This window comes from Synchiropus splendidus, chromosome 7 (assembly GCF_027744825.2).
Source record: "Synchiropus splendidus isolate RoL2022-P1 chromosome 7, RoL_Sspl_1.0, whole genome shotgun sequence".
In the NCBI taxonomy this organism is placed as follows: Eukaryota; Metazoa; Chordata; class Actinopteri; order Syngnathiformes; family Callionymidae; genus Synchiropus; species Synchiropus splendidus.
The window spans coordinates 18054491-18074336 of NC_071340.1; the positions used below are offsets into that span (position 1 = coordinate 18054491).

Consider the following 19846-nt stretch of genomic DNA (forward strand, 5'->3'; position numbering starts at 1 on the left):
CTCCAGCCCTGTGGATGAACAGCTCTAAATTTAGCTCCTGAGAAAAACAAGATGAAGAGGACTGCGAGCGAATCCTTTTAACCCGCGATATTTCTTTGAGGAGTTAAAGGGGCGCTGAAAATGCTGGGGGGGAGAAGCGGGCCTTGCCGGGCCAGTTCTCAGGAGCAACAAAAGGACAGGCAACTCTCGGCGGGACGTTTGATTCCCGGGCAGGAGTGGGAGTCGTGTGGGAGGCGGGGATTGGCGGAGACAGGATGTGAGGTCGCTGTGTTTAGACCACTCACTCTTAGCAGCTCCCCTGACGAGGGTCTGTCCTGAGGGATTTTCAGTAAGCAGTAGTCCACGAAGCTCCGGAAGGGGTCGGACCTGCGTGGAGACGGAAGTCAGTCAGTGGATCAAACACACGCCGGTCACACAGATGCAGAGGTGTTGTGAGGAAGTGGAGCAATCATGGCGCGGGCCACTGCCGCCGTGACGCGTCTAAAAATAAGCTGCCGACACGTGGACCGTGACGAGGCGCCACAAATAACCCTCTCTGATCTTAGTTGTGCGGTGGATCTGATGCTGAGTCGGAGCAGCTGCCATCCTCAACCCAGGAGCACAGCAGAAGCACCTCCGAAGCTGCTCTACTCCGAGTCTCTCCTGAACAACCAAGTGTCTCAGAAAGTCCAGAGACGCGCAGGTTACTTATCGTACTCAGACTAGACTCCGAATTATGACTCTAACTGAAGGATGAAAGAAAACACTCGGAAACTCGGATGATGAAATCAGGTTAGTAAACAAATCTGTTAAAAATAAATTATATTGAAAAAGGAAGTACATCAGAAACAGACTTGGTAAACCATGGGAGGGGAAATCTGACTCGGAAAACTGGACATCAACAGTCTGTTAATTAGGAGGTCGAGTTAACTTTACAGAGACTTGGGAAGAGACTTTGTGAAGTGAAAAGGCTGAATCAGACATGTGAACTAGCTGGTCCAAAATTGACTAGGAATCAGGGTTAAGTGACTAATCCTACATGAACAGACAGTGAGTCAGACAGACTGAAACCGACTTGGTTATCTAAGAAGTCAGCAAATAAATGGAGTGTGACTTGGTAGAAGAACACTCGAACACCACTTGGACTTGGTTAAGAAGAATTCTGAAAAAGACTTGGAAACTTGGACCTTTCATGACGACTTCAAGGTAAATTAAGTTCAAATCGGACTCGGTAAGTCAGAAAAGCCCAAACAGACCCAGGCAAATGAATAGTCCTGAATCGACTTGGTTAAGTCGGCGAGAGACTTGGTGAACTGGGACTTGTAAACAAGGAGCAACAGTTTGATTTTGCACTCGAGCTGCGGGATGAAGAGCTATCACCTGGAAGAGCAGGCCTGAAGGTCGTCGTCACCTTCAGGCTGAACACACGACAGAGACACCTGCTGACACCCTCAGCTGTACACACCTGCGTGCCTCCCACAGCAGGAGCCACATTAAAAATGGCCAATGGTGGTGCGAAGGTCAAACATGAGGTTAATATTGGATGAGCTGGGTTCCCTTGGCGACCAACAGCTCAGGCTAGAACATGTGCCAGCCGCACTTCTCTGCATGAGAGAACCCAGCCCTCCTCCAAACCTCTTCATCTGTCCGGTCTGAGATCTGGAGAGCAGCTGTCCAGCTCTGACCCTCCAGCTGGAGATTAGATGAGGTCATATGTGCCACTCGAGCGCTTCGGCAGGAGCTGGAGATGATCTCCACGCTCATGCTGGCTGAAGATGGACTTCTGGGTTTCAGTAGTCGAGGTGTCTAAACCCACACAGAGGCTTCACGTGAGGAACAAAGAGATGAACCAACTGAAGTCTTCTGATCAATAAAGAAGCATCTTAAAGTCTTGAAATTGCAGGTCCATCCTGCAGGTGTTTGAAAAGAAAGCGTGGGAATCCCTGGAACACATGCTCCCACTCTCACAGGGCTTGAGAGCAACCCTGCTCTCTACAAAGCTGAAGTTCAGAGCTGGATTCAAAGCTGGATCACTTGTGCACAGAAAACAGTGTTTTTGCCTCCAGCATGTCGTTCACTGAGTCAGGGGACATAGTTCAGCACCAGCTAACGTTCACCCAGGTCACATCCCCACACTGATGGCTACATTCCAAACAACCTCTCCCATCAGGGCTTGAAGAATCGTCCTCATCCTCATTTTCCTCATCAACGTTCCTGGTCCAACTGTGTCTCTCCTCTCTACAAACATGTGTGTCTCCTCATGTCCCTCTGAGAGACTAATCTCTGATCTTCTCCCAATAACAGCCTCAGTATCTTCACCTCAGACCCTCCCGACTCTGACTCCTGAGTCTCTGAACCTGGGGTGGACCATTAAAAAAAAACACAGCCTGATGAAAAAGAGCTTGAACATGATGGGGAAAATTTAAAACCATACAATAAAGTAAGAAGGATAAAAACAACTTAATAATAATCAAATGTCCACTTAATACATCAGGGACATTGAGTGACATTCCAAAACTATTTCAGTAAATTCTATTTACATTCAGATTCAACACAAGTCATAAAGGCTCTCAGACAGAACATGGACATACTACTTCCAAAACCTTCCAATTATTTTGAAGGACATGACGCACACAAAAAAAGGAAAAACAAGTAAAAAAAAACAAGAAGGCATCATTGGAGTGGAACTAGTAATGAAGCTGTAAAAGCACATTCTATACCAGCAGCCAGAAACATTTAGACCTGACCATAGTTTTACTGTTTACAGTAGATAGTTTTACCTCTTGAGGGTTGCACTATGCCCAGGTCTGATGTAGACACACATCATGGCTGTGATACCCACTGTCCAGTTAAATTTCTCCGCCACAGTCTGTGACCGCCTACTGCACTCTCCTCCTTGCCTCCCTCACACCTGTCCTTCATCTTCAACTTCCACATCTGACCCCCTTCTGAACCAAAGATGACAAAAGTACCAGCAGAGAGGGTTCAAGGTTCGACGGAGACAGCGGACGATGAAGGAACTGGACCTGTGATCCATTTGGATTTAGCCATTAGCTCGCTCCCTAGTTATAAAGCCGTCCCAGTTACAGGGGGCGCCGTAGAGGTTTGTTTGGTGATTCAGTCGGCAACACGTGCCAGAGCCAGTGAGCGGATTTTGGGAGCCAAAACTGTGACAGATGGCAGCTCTGCTGTATGTTGAGTTATCCATCATTAATTCAGCGTCATTGCTAATCCAGAGAATATGTGGACGCGGATTATCCGAGACGGAGACTAATGTATCCGGGAGGACGGACCATACATGACGGACCTGCAGCTGAAGCTCTGGTGGCGCCCTGATACGCACCACATTAAATTTAATCATGTGGATTTAGACCCTCTTCTGCGAGCACGACGTCACCCCTGAAGCGAGCGCAGGAAACTGGGGTGCTACTTAGCGTGCTCTCATCCTGCAGCTTGCCACGGTGGAGAGAGCCTCCCCGCAGACACTCCAACACTCCACCTGAATCACGTCATACCTCTCTTCAGAGCCTGGGCTTCTGCAGAGTCCCGGCTGCACATTCACATCCAGCTCCAGTGACGGGCCACTGAAACACTGTAAACAGAATGTGTACACAACTCACCACTCGATGGACTGCAGCGTGGGCGAGTCGTTCTGTGCGATGTGATATAAGGCACTCATGGCGTTCATGTTGAAGAGGGGGGGTTTACGCTCAGCTGCGAACAGAGAAGCAGGGGTCCGGTGAGGCACCAGTCCGACATGTGTGACTTTCCAACTGTGTTCTCACCCAGCTCTATACAGGTGATCCCCAGGGACCAGATGTCCACCTTCCCCTCGTACTGACCCTCGTCCATGGCTAAGATGACCTCAGGGGCCATCCTGTGGGGACATTCAGACTCAGTTTCAAGGATGTCTCGTCGCAAGGGGCCGGCAAAGGCGCGGCCCACTTACCAGTATGGTGTTCCCACGAAGGAGTTGGCGGGTGAAGCGATGGAGGCGGAGCCAAAGTCGGCCAGTTTGACCTGGCCCAGCTCGGTCAGCAGGATGTTACCAGCTTTGACATCTCTGGACAGAAGAAAAAGAGCATCATCTGGATGCGATTCTGCCTGAGGCGTGTGATGCAAACAGGAACGGAGCTGCAGTGAGGAGCGCTAGTCTCCGGGCTCATTATATGCTGATGATTCTCGCTAACAACCATCCGAGAGGGAACTATCAGGGAGAGGAGGGCCTCACGCACCTGTGGATCATGTTGTGGGAATGCAGATACGCCAGACCGAGCAAGGCACCATGGGTAATGGCAGCAATTTCCACCTCTTGCAGTGGTTTCTTATGAACTTTGGGAGGAACAGAAGAGAAATTAGACCAGACTCTCCACCATGACATTCAGAAGCTAATGAACTCCTACATAAAAAGCTTGACATATTGAGAACTTGTTGCACCCCAAACTGCAATAGACCCCACCTTCCCTTCCCCAAAATCACCCCTGTAACAGAGAGCTGGGATGTAAGGCTGCCATGGAAATAACATCATCTAATCGCTGACAACAATATATATGTATCATATGAGGCAACAAGGCGCAGCCGGGCCTCGGCACCAAGGTGTCCTGGATCTGACCCAGGGCCTCCACCTCAACAGGCTTCACCACTGTGGGGTCAGAGGTCACGGCACCACAGAAACAGGACTCACCTTCTAGTAGGTCTGATGCAGAGCCCAGGCAGTACTCCATCACCAACTGAAGCAGGAGACATGAAAGAGATGAAGGTCACAGAAGGTCTTGAGATCTCGCGCGCGCGCACGCGCGCACGCACGCACGCACGCACGCACGCACGCACGCACGCACGCACGCACGCACGCACTTCAACTAAACTTCCAGGACCATCAGGGCAACCACCCAAATCCACAAGGTTGATGAGTTCCAGACTGCTACTGCCACCTACTGACCACTCACCCAGGCAGTGTTGTCTTTCAGGTAGCATCCTTTGTACTCGATGGTGTTGGGGTGGCGCAGCTGCCCCAGAAACTTGACCTCCTTAATGATGTCCTGCCACTTCTGCCAAAAACAAGAAAATCCAGACAATCAGTCGCGAGAGACGGAAGAAGACGCGAGTCCATGTGTGTTGAACAAAGTGAGTCATGAACCTTCCGACATCGAGGAAAACACGACAATAATTCTAGGAATGAAAGACCAGGCGCAGAATTCCAGATGAAGAGGGAGCTGAGATGCTGGTTATGAAAGCGAACCGACTTTATTACAGTGTAATAACCAGCAATCATCTAGTCAGGAATGCGACCATCTATCATTTAACCCTCCCGGAATAAATCTGAGAGCACCGCAGACACGCAAGAGGTCGGGCAGCGGGTCAAACCCAAAGCACTGCTCCTGCTTGAATGTTATCCTGTCGCTCAAGTCGGCCTCACTTCTCACATGCTTTGCTTTCGCCGCCACAAATGAGACTTCTGAGCAGCTGGTGGTGAGATTCCTGCAACACGGTCGCGAGGATGATGTCATCGCTGGGTCAGACGGCTGCAGCATGGGCTTCAGCGGGACCTCGCCCCCAGACATGACTTACGTGTGTGTGTGTGTGTGTCCACCTGGTTTTAGCTATACTTGTGGGGACATTTGGCAGTCCTCACGAGGTTCAGCATCAATTTGAGGATGAGGACTTCAACATAACTGGGTTCCAGTTTGGTTCAGAGTCCTGGTTCAGGTTAGCCATGTGTTTTGGATGGTTAGGTTTAGGGGGAGAGGCTGGGGAAAGGGTTATGGCAAAGAGAGGGCCTCACAAGGACAGCAATACAAATGAGTGTGTGTGTTTTGTGATCTTCACGGTGCATCAAGTGCATGACAGCTTGATCCATGGATGTAATTCAGCACATCATCGCCCATGAAGGAAGCTGTGTATGGCGTAAGGAGTATTGAGGTGTGTGTCACGCAAGACAGGGAGTCCAAAACAGAAGAGGACCTTCAGTCAGTCCAGAGAACACGGACATGTCAGAAATGATTATTATATTTGAACTATATTTGAAGGTGTTGATGAAACCAATGTCCTTAGACCTGGACCTCCGAATCATGGGAACCGTGGATCCAACTCATACAGATTACATACAGTTACATACATCATACAGTTATCCAGTCATGTACCACAACGGCCCATAATAAAGGAGGAAATCTGTGAAATACTATTTTCAACTTCAAGTGTTGGGTTTCGTATCAGAACCCTGGGAAGACACAGCAGGTTTACAGGTCAGTTTTGTCAGTGCAAAAACACAACACTGACTAGCAGCAAGCATACATGCTCATTTGCCGAGCTCAGAGGATCACTGAGTCACACAGCCAATCGGGAGACAGGATACTGAACAGCGTCTCATCCATCACATTTGAAATGATAGGCGCAAACTAGCTCATAAACGGAACACCTGTCGGCCCCAGAAACACAAAAGAAAATCAGAGAAATAATTTCATGCACGAGTGAGAACAGGCGATACGGTGAGGAACCACTGCAGATGAAAGCCTCTCTCTCCAGGCTAGCATTTTAGCATTCCAACACGCACATCATAAATAGCGGGATGCTCCTGCGCAGCTGAAGCTCACATGCCGTTAGAAACATGTGTGTTGGCAGAAGTGTGGAACTAGTCAGAGCGGCTTACTTCGGTGGTCTGCTTGCCGTTGTAGGACATCTTCTTGATGGCCACCACCTCATTGGAGTAGGAGTTCCGAGCCTGGAAACCAGAAGACAGAATGTTGAACCAATTGATCGGGTCATTGAAATCCACTGACTCTCCAGTTTCCAATCTGACTTTGCACTTCTTTACGATGGAAACCTTTTACTCCAGTGATGGCTGATATCGTGGTAAGTACACACACCTGTTCTTGTGTGGTTGTACTGTGAGTGCAGCAAAGAATACGTGCACGAAGACAGAGGGGAAACAGAGGGTGAATCCTTCAGTTTGAAATCAAATAAAGGCTCATTTCTTCCCATCAGAGCTGACGCCCGGAGGCCTCGACCTCAGGGAGAACCAAGCAGCCCAATCCCACTGGGGAACAAATGGGCATTTTCATAGGAAAATTCAAAAGGAATTGCAACAGAAGAACGGAGAGCAGAATTCCCATTTGGACAGGATAGGTTTGATGGCTAGGATTGTGCCTCTGCTCGGAGAGGATGTAGAGCAAACATGCATGATGGGTAATTATCACTGAGCAAGAAAAGGGGTGTATTAATAATTACTGGGTTATAATTCATTCCACACTCCCGCAGCAGCGAAACAAGTGTGCGCACTCAGCAGGGGGGAGCTCCTCAACAACACATTTACATTAGCGCTGCTGTACACACGCAGATCGGCAGCAACGATCCGTGTTCCGTGCAGCTTCCTCCAGCCTGTTCGATTAGACAGGAGGAATCAGAGACCAGCTCGGACTCAAAGACTCGGTGAGTAATTGGAGAGGTCCAGATTAGTACGGGGAGTCGCGGAGAGGGGATCTGCCGCCACGCTCTCAGCGTCGCCCCGTGAGGGTGAGCCAGTGAAGGGATGAATGGAGATGTCGAGGGAACACGCTGTTCAGAAAATCACAGTGACATTTTTGAAGTGCCACTCGTCATTCATCGTCGTTCTGCGCTCACACTGCAATTACCTTCCATTTTCGAGTCAATTCTTTTCCCATCCATTCACTTTCTTACACATATCTGAGGTTGGCCCTGCTGATCTTCTGGAAAACACCAAGGAGATCCCCAGACTGTAAGGGTCTGCCCTGAGGCCTCCTCCTGCCTGAAGGGGTGACTCTCCCTTGAAGAGTCCAGACAAAGGAACTCTTTGGGTCACTCCAAAGCAGGTGACCACAGGTGGAGAAGTCCACCGGCCACTGGAGAGCATTGTCTTCTAGCTCAGCTCTTTCTTCACCATAAAGACCTGACTGTCCATCTCCATCCTTCCCTCACTTGTGACCAATAGGAATCCTTCCAACAGGGGGAGGACCTTATCTAGACCACAGAGGTCTCAGACTGAGCGGAGCTGATCCTCATCCCAAAACAGCACTGGAGAGTCTTGATTTGAGCGCTGTCGGCTTCAAAGTACAGCAAGAGTGTGAATCAACGGATGAACAGGCAAAATAAAATCAGGCCTAAACCCGACCTCAGAGGACAACCTGACATGACTCAATGTAGCACACTGAGTTTGACTGAATCCAAATGTGAGTACTTACGAAGTAGACGGCCCCAAAGCTGCCATGTCCGATCTCATGAAGATCGCAGAAGACATCCTCGGGGTCATCTTTGAAGAACAGGTCGGCCAGCTCGGGGTCCTTGGGCACGCCTTTCCGAGTGGATGACGGCATCATGAGCTGGACGCTGGCTAGGCGCCGGGAACCAGGCTCACATATGAACTACTGCTGCAGCGGCCGAGAGGAGTCTGCGAGAGGCCCGGCATAGAGACCTGGAAACACACAGGACATCCAGCCCATTAGAAACAAATGAGATCAGAGTGATGAACGTGTCTCGAGCTTCTGGGATTGTGGTATCATCTGAAAGACCAGGACCTGGATGGATCAGAAACAGGTTCCTCCCCTCAGGTAAATGAAAAACATCTCAGACCAGACGCCCTAATGTTGATGCTGAGTCTATATTCAGGGTAGGTCCTCAAGAGGAGGGTTTAAACTAAGCAGCCTCCTGCTCCGCATTATAAACGTCAGACAGTGTCAGTGTGGAGCAGTGTAATCATTGAAATCCATGAACATGTCAGACATCATGGATCAGGTTTCACATCAGAACTAAACCTAGCTACTAGCTAATTCAAACAACGTACAGGAGAGTTGTGAAACCTCTTGCTCTTTAACCAACAGTCAGCAACCCTCCTGATCCCTCCATCCGCTCACTCATCCATTCACTCTTCAGAGGTAGAGAAATCTGTTTTTGCTCCAGCCAGCTGTGATAAAGTCATCAACACTGACGTGACGTTTGGAAACAACTCGGTGATGAACGTGATTCAGACACGTAGGGCCGATTATCCATCCAAGACCCTGTGAGAAACCTCCAGCAGACAGTCAGGAGGCTTCGGACCAGAGAGCCACTGGTTTAGAGACACCCTCTGACGTCCTTTGATCTCACGTCGTATGTGTTTCACAGACAGTTGATGGGAAGAGAGGCATCCAAAGGCAGAGGACTTGTTTCCCGCAGCTCTTGCAAGTCACAGTTCTGCAGACAAACACCAAGTACACAACTCAAACCTACAAACAACACACACAGTTGACAGCTGAAGCTGAGTCACTGATGCATCACCCCTCCTCCCCCTGCAGTCGAACAGTTATCCACGCACATGCAGCTACACACACACACAGACACACACACTGGTTCGTATCGCAGCCAGGCTGTCAAGCGTGTAGGCATCCTGGACACCCTGCTCCAGTTAGCTTCGCTGCACATGCGAACGCTCACACACCATCTCCCCCTCTCTCCTTCCTTCAACATGAAATCTGGGCGCGCGTCAGCCAGATGCAGCAGGCGGACATAGCTGCGGAGGTCAGAGTGGCACAGAAGGAGCTGACATACATGCAGAGGCAGGAGGGCGTGCAGGCGCTGAGGCCAGGACTCTGGGCATTAGCATCAGCCTAATCCCACATTCTTAATGGAATCCCAGTCGATAGTCAATAGCATCTTGAGGAGAAAGCCTGGTGCCTCAGATCTCAGAGGAAGTTCACCAACAAGCCTCTGTTCCTGAGAGGGGGCAAGGGTCCAGGTTCCAGACATTCGTCCCCAGTGAAGGATAGAAACTTCAGGGTGAAGATAGAGTTGAGCTGAAAGGTACTTTTGTCCAGCGATCCCACCCTCAACTGGGGTCACAAGCTGAAGATAAGTGTGGCCACCTGTCAGAGGCTCAGAGTAGAACCACAGCTCCGAAGCGCGGAGAACAAGGAGGAGGGTGGAGAATGGACTGTATTGCTGGTCTGGGGGCTCCTCCGCCTTCTCCCTGAGACATTTGCCAAAGCTGAGTCCTGCAGTGGATGTACAGCCAGAGTATTACAGATATGATGAGATCACATCTCACAAAGCAGGAGTCCATAAGTCTGATTTTTGCAGCAACTTTTCAAGGTCCCCAAGCATGCAGGGTTGAAACGGACTGAGCCCAGGCTGCGATTCAAACTCCGGGAGATCAATCGCACTCTTACAAGGCCGACAAGCAAGAGTGTTGCAAAACGACAGTCTGATAAAACATTAACGGCTGATGCTATCTTTAAAGAGACGTGGAGTTCAACAGCAGAAGGCTCCCGCGAGGGCCGGAATATCAGCGGAACCACAGTCAGCTCAAGTTCATCTGAAGCCACCAGCTTTGATTTGTCAACACGTCTGTCACACCAACAAAAGACACAATTTCAATTAAACGGCATGCAGGACGTGAAAGATCACGTTGGCAGGCGTGCGCTCCGCCGCCTGCAGGGATCTGCTGCTGATGGAAGCCCTCGATAGATCACGCGGCCCTCGGGAGAACCCGGCGAATCTCGGCTGGAGGTGTGACGAATGGCGGATGAACTGTGGCGAACTGCGCGGGAACACAAGCATATAAAAACAGAGGCGGCACATTCTTGACTCATCGCGCTCCAAGCAATAATTATAAGTTCCCACGTTGGAACGGAGAACTAGAACTACAGAGGGCCGTCGATGCTGTACATCCAGCAGGAGGAAAAGGGTGGAAAAGAATGCTTCTCAAGAAGGGTTAGGCTTTTCCAAACACAGCTGTCCTCTGACTAGGAAAACCCTCTGATTTGAACTCACACACACTCTTACTGGCTCAATTCAGCTTCCCGGCTCGCCGACTGGTTCCTCTGAGCTGAGGAGACAAGGGCCCTATCTTCACCAGACACCCTGGAAAGGCAGCCGTGACACAACCATCACTAATCTACCTGGATCTTATTCACCTCCAGAACAATTGATGACTTCCTGAGCAAGCTTTTCTTGCTGCTGCGTACCCAGGAAAGCTGTGCAGGTCAGCCCCGCGGGTGCCTCCCGACAGGAGACACCGGTCAGGAGTGCCAGTCTTCATCAGACCACATCAGCAAGCTTCTCATTTTTATGGGGAGCAGCAATTGCGAGTCTCACTCAGATGAGGAGTTCCTCCCCTCAACGCAGCCGTTTTTTTCTGACATGAAAAAACTGTCATCAAGTCAATAAACATCAGAACTTTGCTCCCGTGTCTCTCTGTTGAGTACTTCTGGATGGGCAACATTCCATTCCATGTCAGAGTTCAGGTCGCGAGGTTCACACCACTGAACGTGTCTAACATTAATGACGGTTTTCAGAACCACTTATCGGGGCAATTTCAACCTTAACTCCAAAAGACCAAAGAACTCTCTTGATAGGGTGACCTCATAACGCTGAAGATGATCCACCATGCTTGGTCAGGAAGGAGCAAAATCAGGCAAAAACCTCATGGTCATGTGTGTGGCCCTCTTTAAACCGGCATCTGGGGACTCTTCTATTATTAAAAATGATGTAAAAAAAACGTATAACGTATAAGTTGTATAGTTTTAGACTGACCTCATGAGGGCCGCACTTGCCCAGGTCTGCCATACAGCTTCTGGCTCAGCTCTGATCTGGCATGTCGGGGAATTGCACACCATTGTATCAAAACTGATTAATTACCACATAGATACACAACTGTTGCTCGAATGCCCAGGTCAGTGAAGGCACCACATGACGCCACCAAAGCAACACACACCAGACACTCAGTTCAACAGTCCCCTTTCACCACATCATGTATTGATAGCAAAGTCATTGATTTGCAGGTTCCTCCATCAGCTCCTGAGCCTTCAACAGGCAAGTGGAAGATAGAACTCTTGCAATAAGTTGAAATTTTTCATCTGAAGATTTGGTTGCATCAGTCTCACTCGTGCAAGAGTCTGGAGACTCAAACTAGTGACACGCAGACACCGTTTGAACAGCAGCGTTCAGAAGAGTAGAAGGTGACGGAACAGGAGGAGTCGAGCATCAGCCGAGAAAAGTGGAGCAAATCTACAGTGAGGTCATGTGATCACCCCACCCCCGTTTCACACATCACTCTCCTGTCAGATGTGTGAGGTGATGCAATGTGGCAATAACAGGTTCTACGGTGCCGCGTGTGTGTGTGTGCATGTTTTGCCATACTTGTGAGGACCAAGCCACCTTCTTATGAGGACATGTTGGCCTGTCCTCATAAGGTTTGGAGGGTTGAAACGTCCACAGTCCTAAGGTTAGCCATTTGTTTTGGATGGTTAAGTTAAGGGTGAGAGGCTGGGGAAAGTACAATGTCATTAAGAGGTCCTCAAAAAATACAAAACAAACATGTGTGTGTGTGTGTGTAGACTACATAGTGCAAAAGAGAGAGACAGCGAGAGAGAGAGCTGATTAGGCAAATGGCTTAGACAGATTAAATGCTTGTTGTGTGTTTGTTTGTCCATCTGTGTGCGTGTGTGTTTCAGCCACATTTCTACACACCACTCATGGGTCAGTGGTTGGTGTGAGTGTGCGTGCGTGCGTGCGGACATGCATGAAACACATGGTTTGCATCTGAGTGGGTTTTTGCAGTTTGGGTTCTTGTGACTGGTAATCCTGGTGTTGTGGGGACACAAATCAGCTCACACAGACACTTTCGACACCAGTTTAAATCGCGTTAAGAGTTTAGGATGTGGTGACGCGTCTGGGAGTGACAGGAACGAGGAAACAGGAAGAGAGTTCACGCGGAACAAGATACTTTCTGGTTGTAGCGAGTGCAGTGCATGTGTGGGGGAGGGGAGCGCACGTCGTCATCAGAGCTGTTATGACATGACAAAACTGAGCAAAAACACATCATCACGCAAGAGAAATAAGGGGGATGAAAACAGTTAATGATTTCATATTTCTGGAAAAATTATAGATTTTTGAACAAACAATGCCAATAACACAATTCAAAATATTCCAAGAAACAACAGATAAGCACACAAGCCTGAAAGAAACAGAATAAATATTTCAATAAATGGCTATAAATAGAGACAAAATACTTGGGGATATACTGAATTTAAAGGGAGAAAAGAAGAGAAAAAGTAGGTAAAAGTAAAAAAAATGAATAAAAAGACATAACATAATAAAAAAATCAAAAGGAAAACTATAAGAAGGAACACAGATGCTACCCAATAATAGGAGATATGTCACTGCATCTGTAAATCCATTTACTTCCACTGATCTGAGTTCAGGTGGAGGGGGCAGCAGACGGACTCTTCAGCGACCTTCACCCTGGTCAGTTGAGACATCATTGCTCCAGCGTGTCCATGGTCTGCCCCAGGGCATAGAACACCTCACTCGTCCTGGAGAGGCCCTGTCTGCCTTCAGTGGGAGGAGCAGAGGCTCTACTGCCAGTCTCTTCAAGATGACAGAGCTTCGCTCTCCATTAAGGGAGAGCCCAGCAGCCGACTGAAGGAAAAGCAGGAGAGAGCAGAAACCCACTGGTAAATTGAGCCTGTCTTTTGGCTCAGCTCTTTCTTGACCAACTCACAGACCACAAAATTGATCCACCATTTCACACTCCTGTCAACCAGGCCACAGGTGGCTTGATAGCTCCACCCACTGAAAATCTCTCTTCCACATGGTCTCCGATTTAGTGAAAATAAAAGGTTCCGGTTTGAAGTGAAGGTCTCTGCCAGAACCGTCTATAGAGCGGTGACGAGACCCTGAGGTTAAAGACCCTCTCTCCGCTCTCCACAGACAAATAAGTAGGTCAAACCCAACAGCAGGGGCTCGCAGATGTCTCATGAACATGACAGGAAAATAAAGCATGAACGATCCGTGTTTAGAGTAATCCATATCACGTCAGGAAGAGAGGTGAAGATGCCATTGATACACCACACACACTCAGAGACATGTGGGGCCTCCCACCCTCAGGACCCCTTCTGAGGGGCGATGACTAATTGATGCAGCAGCATGTTGTAGGAAGTCCATCAGGCGCGTGAATATGGCTCGGCAATATGTGCTGCAATATTTAAATGGGACATTCAAAGAACAATTTGGGGAAAACGGTGGTGACTGTTACGTAAGTCTAAAGTGACATAAGATTAGACTGCCTTCCCTCTTCGGCACTGTTGTTTAGAAGGAAAGGAATTTAATTTAAGCTCAGTTAACCCAAACTCAAGGGACGGCACTGCATCAGTGGATCCAGTGTTTGCTTGAAAACAATATCCACTAACTAAGTAGTTTTTTGTTCACCAACAACCCTGAACAACCTCGCGCTTGCACAGCAGCCATTTTGCCTCAACGCCTCTGTGGTCTCTCCAGCCCCCTCTTCCATGCATCCCAGGAGTCCTGTCATGTTCCTGCCTGCTTTAAATCCTTCACTACTGTATTATTCCTGTTCCCAAGAAACCTCGGGTCACAGGACTGCATGACTACAGACCGGTGGTACCCTGGTCGTGGACTGTTTGTTCCTCTTTCCTCTGGCAGGAGGCTACGGTCGATCCAGACCAGAACCTCCTGTCAGAGGAACAGCTTCTTCCCCTCGGCCGTCAGACTGTTGAATTTGTGATCAGCCCTTGTTGTTTGTGGATTATTTATTTATCAGTTACTTCTAGTATTACTGTTTATTATTATTTGATTTTATAATTAATTATTATGTTTTTATTTATGTTTGCGCGTTATTCAAAAGCAGTTTCCTAGTTGGTGGGACCCTCACTGACATAGGCAATAAAGCTGATTCTGATACTGTCAAAGGCAGGTTTGAGGACATAAATAAATAATATCAACTCAGCGTGCCGATGGCAAACATGACGCTGCTTAGTTCAAATGTTAACTATGAACCAAACCATCAACAGCTCACAAATATGCTCCAAAATATGGAAACATTTTACACAAAATAATTTGAACGAATAAAGCAAACGTGTCACACATCCGCCAGCTTAACCTCTTCTCGCATCTCGATTGGCGACACATCAACGATAGCATCATATCATGGCTGAAGGTGACCTTGTCCACCCGCAGGTGACTCAGGAATCCATCGCTGTAGCATACTGACTAACCCACATAGCACATTGCCACACAGTTGTACAGTTAATAACCCATCATGACCCATCTATGGCTCGGCATCAGATCATGGCACTGAGGGCCTGGTCTCATCATGACCGGTTGCCCATGACACCAGTAACAGGAGCCAGTCACGTAGTCAGTCATGGCATGTCCAGAGGCCACATGTCATGATCGCAACCTGGATTTAGAGACAGGGAGAGGTGGCTGTGCAGAGGTTCACCACCACAAGGATGGATGCAGAGTAGCCACTATATTCACATACATGCATTTAGATGAAGTGATGAACACCTGCGGGCAAATCATTAGTTAGATCTGTGACGCTTTGATCGTGTGTGTGTGTGTGTGTGTGTGTGTGTACACGTGAGGCTTGAAGAGCTTACTGACTTTAAGCAGCAACGAGAATTGAGGCTGTGGGAATTCTTACAGGGATTCAAATAAGCGGCTCTAATCACACAGCGGAGGGAAATGGATGTTAAAACCTTTACATTGGTGTGTGTGAGATGATGAGTGGCTGGCAGTGAGAAGGTGAGAACAGACTGAAATGTTTGAACAAAACACCAGGATTTCGTCTTACCCAACAACAGGAGGACAGGAGGGGATGAATGACGGTTCAGTCAGGGGGTGGCACTGGGGTCTCTGATCCATCACAACACACATGACATTGTTGTAAGTACACAGTGTCTCCAACAATGGGGCAGTGGGAGGGGCCTCTGGAGACGGATCAACAATTAGGAAGAAGCTACTTCTCAAGTCAGTAGCTGCCGTGGAGTTAGATCTTTTCTGATGCAGTTTTGAGGTTCGTGCCGGTAGACACAATATTGGCTAAGGGGTGTGGCCTATGCTAGGTATGCTGATATTTTCAGCAACTTTCTATGTATTCCTCAACTCTCTCTTACAGCCTCAAACCAACACACTACTCTGCAGCTACATGCTGAACATCCAGCACATCATGGCACGGATCCCACAGCAGACGAGCCGGGACACATCCTGCACGTTCCATTTATCTCGCCACCGTAAACACAGTGACCATCCAAATCCTGAGCCAAACACACGCCCTTCACCACACCAGGCCACAGCAGCTCTCACAAACCCACACGTGACAGCTGTTGCTACGATGTCTGTTAGGTCTGGACCAGAGTGACCACTGACAAGTGGACAAGATCAGGACAGTACCACTGAAAACTCCACTGAACTTTCCGGACTACACCGTCAGGTTCAAAAGCTTTTCCAGGCCACAGAGTGGAAGACCAACACAGAAAGTGAAACATGGTGGTTCTTCACAGCAACAAAAGATCAAAGGGTTCTGCTTCCACGGCCCGATGAAGGCAGAACCAGTGGCTCTCCGGCAGAATTCTGATGAAGCATTCATCATCAGGGTCGTGTCTCTTGTGTAACAACATCAAGCACCCAGAAATCCTGTCGCTGCATCAACCAGCCCCAGACAAAGTCACCCGGCTTCAGATGTGCGTCTCTCTAAAAGGTTCACCGCTGCACGAAAGCCATTTTGAAATTAAACCGACATCCTTGAGAGGAGAAAAGAAGACTGCACAAGAGAGTTGTCTGAATAGCTCTCAGACAGTCTACAGTATTTGAGACACAAACTCCTGCTTATTACAACCCAGACTCAGTTGTATGTTCAGATATTGATCCACTTAGTCAATACTGTTCCACTGCAGTTACCAAGGAAGATCAATCGACAAGTTAGCGTCTGAAAGATTCAGCCAGGATCAGTTGAGAGCAACTTCAGACCCTGCGGCTGATACGTTCAACAAGGGTACTCAGCACACACACAAACAACCAGTGAGGAGACAGAACTGCAGGTCATAGTCATGTGACCAAAGAACCCATTCTGGTCAGCAACAATCACTTGTGTCATCAAAACAAGGCATTATTTTATTGTAACAGGTCAAACGCCGTCGAAACGCATAATAACACACAAATAATATGTTATCCAGAAACTACTAGTTAATGACAACTGTAATATACAGTTTTATCTTATTGTTGTGCAATAGATTCTCTTGACACAAAACAAACAAGTTCCTGTCAGTTTACTGGAACTAGTAATTATGGAGTCATTAAACGCCTGACCGCAGAGCGCGCTGGTGACTTGCTGCGCTGACAAGTCAAGACAGTTTCCATCAGAGATGGTGTAATGTGGAGAGACCTAATGAACCACACCATGATAAGCACCTTGCACAGCACCAACCCAGGAGAACCTAAACACCACTTGTCTACAGAAACACCATGAACACACTCACAGCCAGAAACTGCTGAAGTGCTTCGCGCAGGTCCATAAAGAAAAAACAACACAATCAAATGCAAAATAAAATAAACTTCTTTCATCACTAATAATTGTGAGGTTTCCAGCTGGAGAATCCTCCTGAGCCATGGGTCAACACAGGACTACGTCAGGAAAATCTCTGGCCATGTGACACTGTCTGACCTACATTTGAAACTTGCTGAATAAAGACATGCAAACACACTCTCAGGAGGTGGCAAACAAATTCATCTACACTCTGCGCTCCCTGGAAACGCATTCATCCTTTAGATGCCCTCATCTCTCCAAACAAGCACAGCTGCAAATATGGAAGCCTGGTGCAGTTATCACTTTAAACCAGCAGATGTTACCATCCGAGTGTCGTCCATTGTCTTCCATTGCTCACTTACAACGAGTCGCTCTTGGAGGACTAAAGGCATCGTATGAGCCTGGCACCAGTTCATTCGCCCTCAGTGTGACAGCTTTGATTGTGACCCAAGTCCTCTGATACTGAGCAACCTACCTGTGGGGAATGTGGAAGAACGTATCTCAGACGGGTGTGCGACCTTGGCTCGTCAGTATTCAGTTCACATCCACCGCTGACTTGTGCCAGTGTCTTCTCATGGTTCAGACCTTCTGTGGAGACAGAACACCGTCAGAGTCTCAGACCGGGTCGACCCTGCCGTGGACATGACGTTACCCCAGAGCTCAGAGACACAACCACCTGTGGACGGCCGACAGCTACCACTGCACACAAACAAGCACTGTCATGTCTCGAGCCATTATTCACCATTTACAGGACACAAATAAACCTACGACCTTTAGTTAGTGCCGCTTAATTCAGACCAGGAACCGACGCGGCGGAGTATTGGTTTCAGTCAGACTTCCTCTTTCTGCCGCCCAGTGCCACTTCCCGGACGGTCAATAATGAAAGGAGGAGGAATGACGGAGGACGCGCGAGATCAGGGGGATAAAAATGTTCGCCTGAACTGAGTGTCCTTGAATGATTTATAACACAAACTGACGCTCACAGGAGCCTCTGGGAAAGTTGTGGCCACACTTCTCTGCTGCTTCCTTGCTCGTGTTCTCCATTCCGCCCAGAGAGAGATGAGGATTTCATCATGTTGCTATCCAACCTTATCTTCAACTGTCATTCTATTTGTAAGGAAGAAAACATGGGGAAAAGACAAAGAAATTAGCGGCATGCTAACTATACCGAACCCTCCAAAATGAGGCCTGCATAAAATCAAATTTGGGATTATCTGCTTAGCAGTGGTCGCGAGCGGCACGAGGGCAGCGGAAATGGAGAAATGGGTCACCTAAATGTCCCAGAGACTGTGAATTCACAGCGTCCGTGTGTGTGTGTGCTGGTCAGTGGCTGCCAGAGGACAAAGGTGTGACGGGAGCCGAGCTCCAGAGGACAAGTCGACGCCAATATCTTCAAGACAGAAGGAAATTCTACCGTGTATTTCCACTCACAGATGAGAGTTTTATACTTCCAATACGCCTACGTCCAGGTGGAGGCACTCAAGTATATTATGGTTTGGTTCATGAGTGAGGGACACTTGGACATGAGATCTCCACTGTTGTGGCAGAAAACCACATTAGCATCAAGACCAAAACATGGAGAAATGCTTCATAAGAGGCAAACAGTTCGTACTGAAGCACTTTGCAATCTCCCACACAATCGATAGTGTCGCGCATGATGACTTCTGAATCATCTACCCACGGTTCAATACATCCTCGACCAATACATATCCCAGGATGATGACTCAGTGATGACTCACAACTAGCTAAAACCGGTCATTACGCAGTCATAAACCAGCCAAACTCTTGACACAGTTCAAGATCATCTCTTGGTTTTGGTCCAGAAATACTACAGAACCGTGGTTTCTCTTTCAATGTTCACATTTTCTGATTGTCAGCGCCACCAAACATTACAAGGTATGAACTCAATTGTGTTTACCGACGTAGCCATTAGCACAAGTGCGCTTCTAGCTGTGGCCTTCAGTGCTGCAGTCCGACTGCAAGAGTCGATAAATCATCCCCAAACACCCAAGTTTCTCATCAAAACTCGATAATTCGATCAAACCTGAAATGAAGTATCATGGTTAAGAAACGGTGTGAGGGAACGTAAACACCAAAAATACAAAGCCATTGGGTTTAAATACTGAGCTGCATTAGTAGGCCCACGAAGTGAGGACGGCCCAAGACATTACACCAACGGAACCACGTCCAAAACGGTCCACTTCTGAGACTCCTTGCCTTTATCATGTTTTGCAAGTCACCCCAACTTCACACTCACTAGAATAATGAAGCAAACCATGTGAATGCTCATGTTGATGATGAAACTGAAACACTTTTGTCCATAATTGGTGACAAATACATAGGGCTTTACCTCGGCCTGTAGCCTCAGGGTTCAGGGGAGTGAAGATGTGGCGATGTGAAAGTGCAAAGAAGTAGGGCTGACCTTTGCTAGTCAGGATCATCTGCACCGTCTTGTTGGAGTCGCTCACTCCTGATCCTGACCTCAGTCAAGTTTGCACTCACAACATATCACTACATTATCAGCAAACATCACCAACCATGCAGACCTCACCA

General features: G+C 48.2%; 1 protein-coding gene across 6 annotated transcripts in view; it reads right to left on the bottom strand.

Annotated features, from left to right (window-relative positions):
- The window catches only part of taok3a (TAO kinase 3a), a 52875-nt gene that overhangs the window by 16172 nt on the left and 16857 nt on the right, over nucleotides 1-19846 (bottom strand). For 2 of the 6 annotated variants that reach the window (XM_053870675.1, XM_053870676.1), the window contains exons 2-11: nucleotides 17769-17881; nucleotides 8175-8404; nucleotides 6626-6697; nucleotides 4926-5027; nucleotides 4664-4709; nucleotides 4215-4311; nucleotides 3929-4042; nucleotides 3765-3856; nucleotides 3600-3693; nucleotides 285-366 (exon numbers count right to left, since the gene is read on the bottom strand). In XM_053870675.1, coding sequence (XP_053726650.1) covers nucleotides 285-366; nucleotides 3600-3693; nucleotides 3765-3856; nucleotides 3929-4042; nucleotides 4215-4311; nucleotides 4664-4709; nucleotides 4926-5027; nucleotides 6626-6697; nucleotides 8175-8309 — 834 coding nt within the window. In that variant the 5' untranslated portion in view covers nucleotides 8310-8404; nucleotides 17769-17881. Of the gene's footprint in view, nucleotides 1-284; nucleotides 367-3599; nucleotides 3694-3764; nucleotides 3857-3928; nucleotides 4043-4214; nucleotides 4312-4663; nucleotides 4710-4925; nucleotides 5028-6625; nucleotides 6698-8174; nucleotides 8405-17768; nucleotides 17882-19643; nucleotides 19696-19715; nucleotides 19738-19846 lie in introns of those variants that run through there. The other 4 variants (XM_053870679.1, XM_053870678.1, XM_053870677.1 and 1 more) reach the window with 4 other exon arrangements.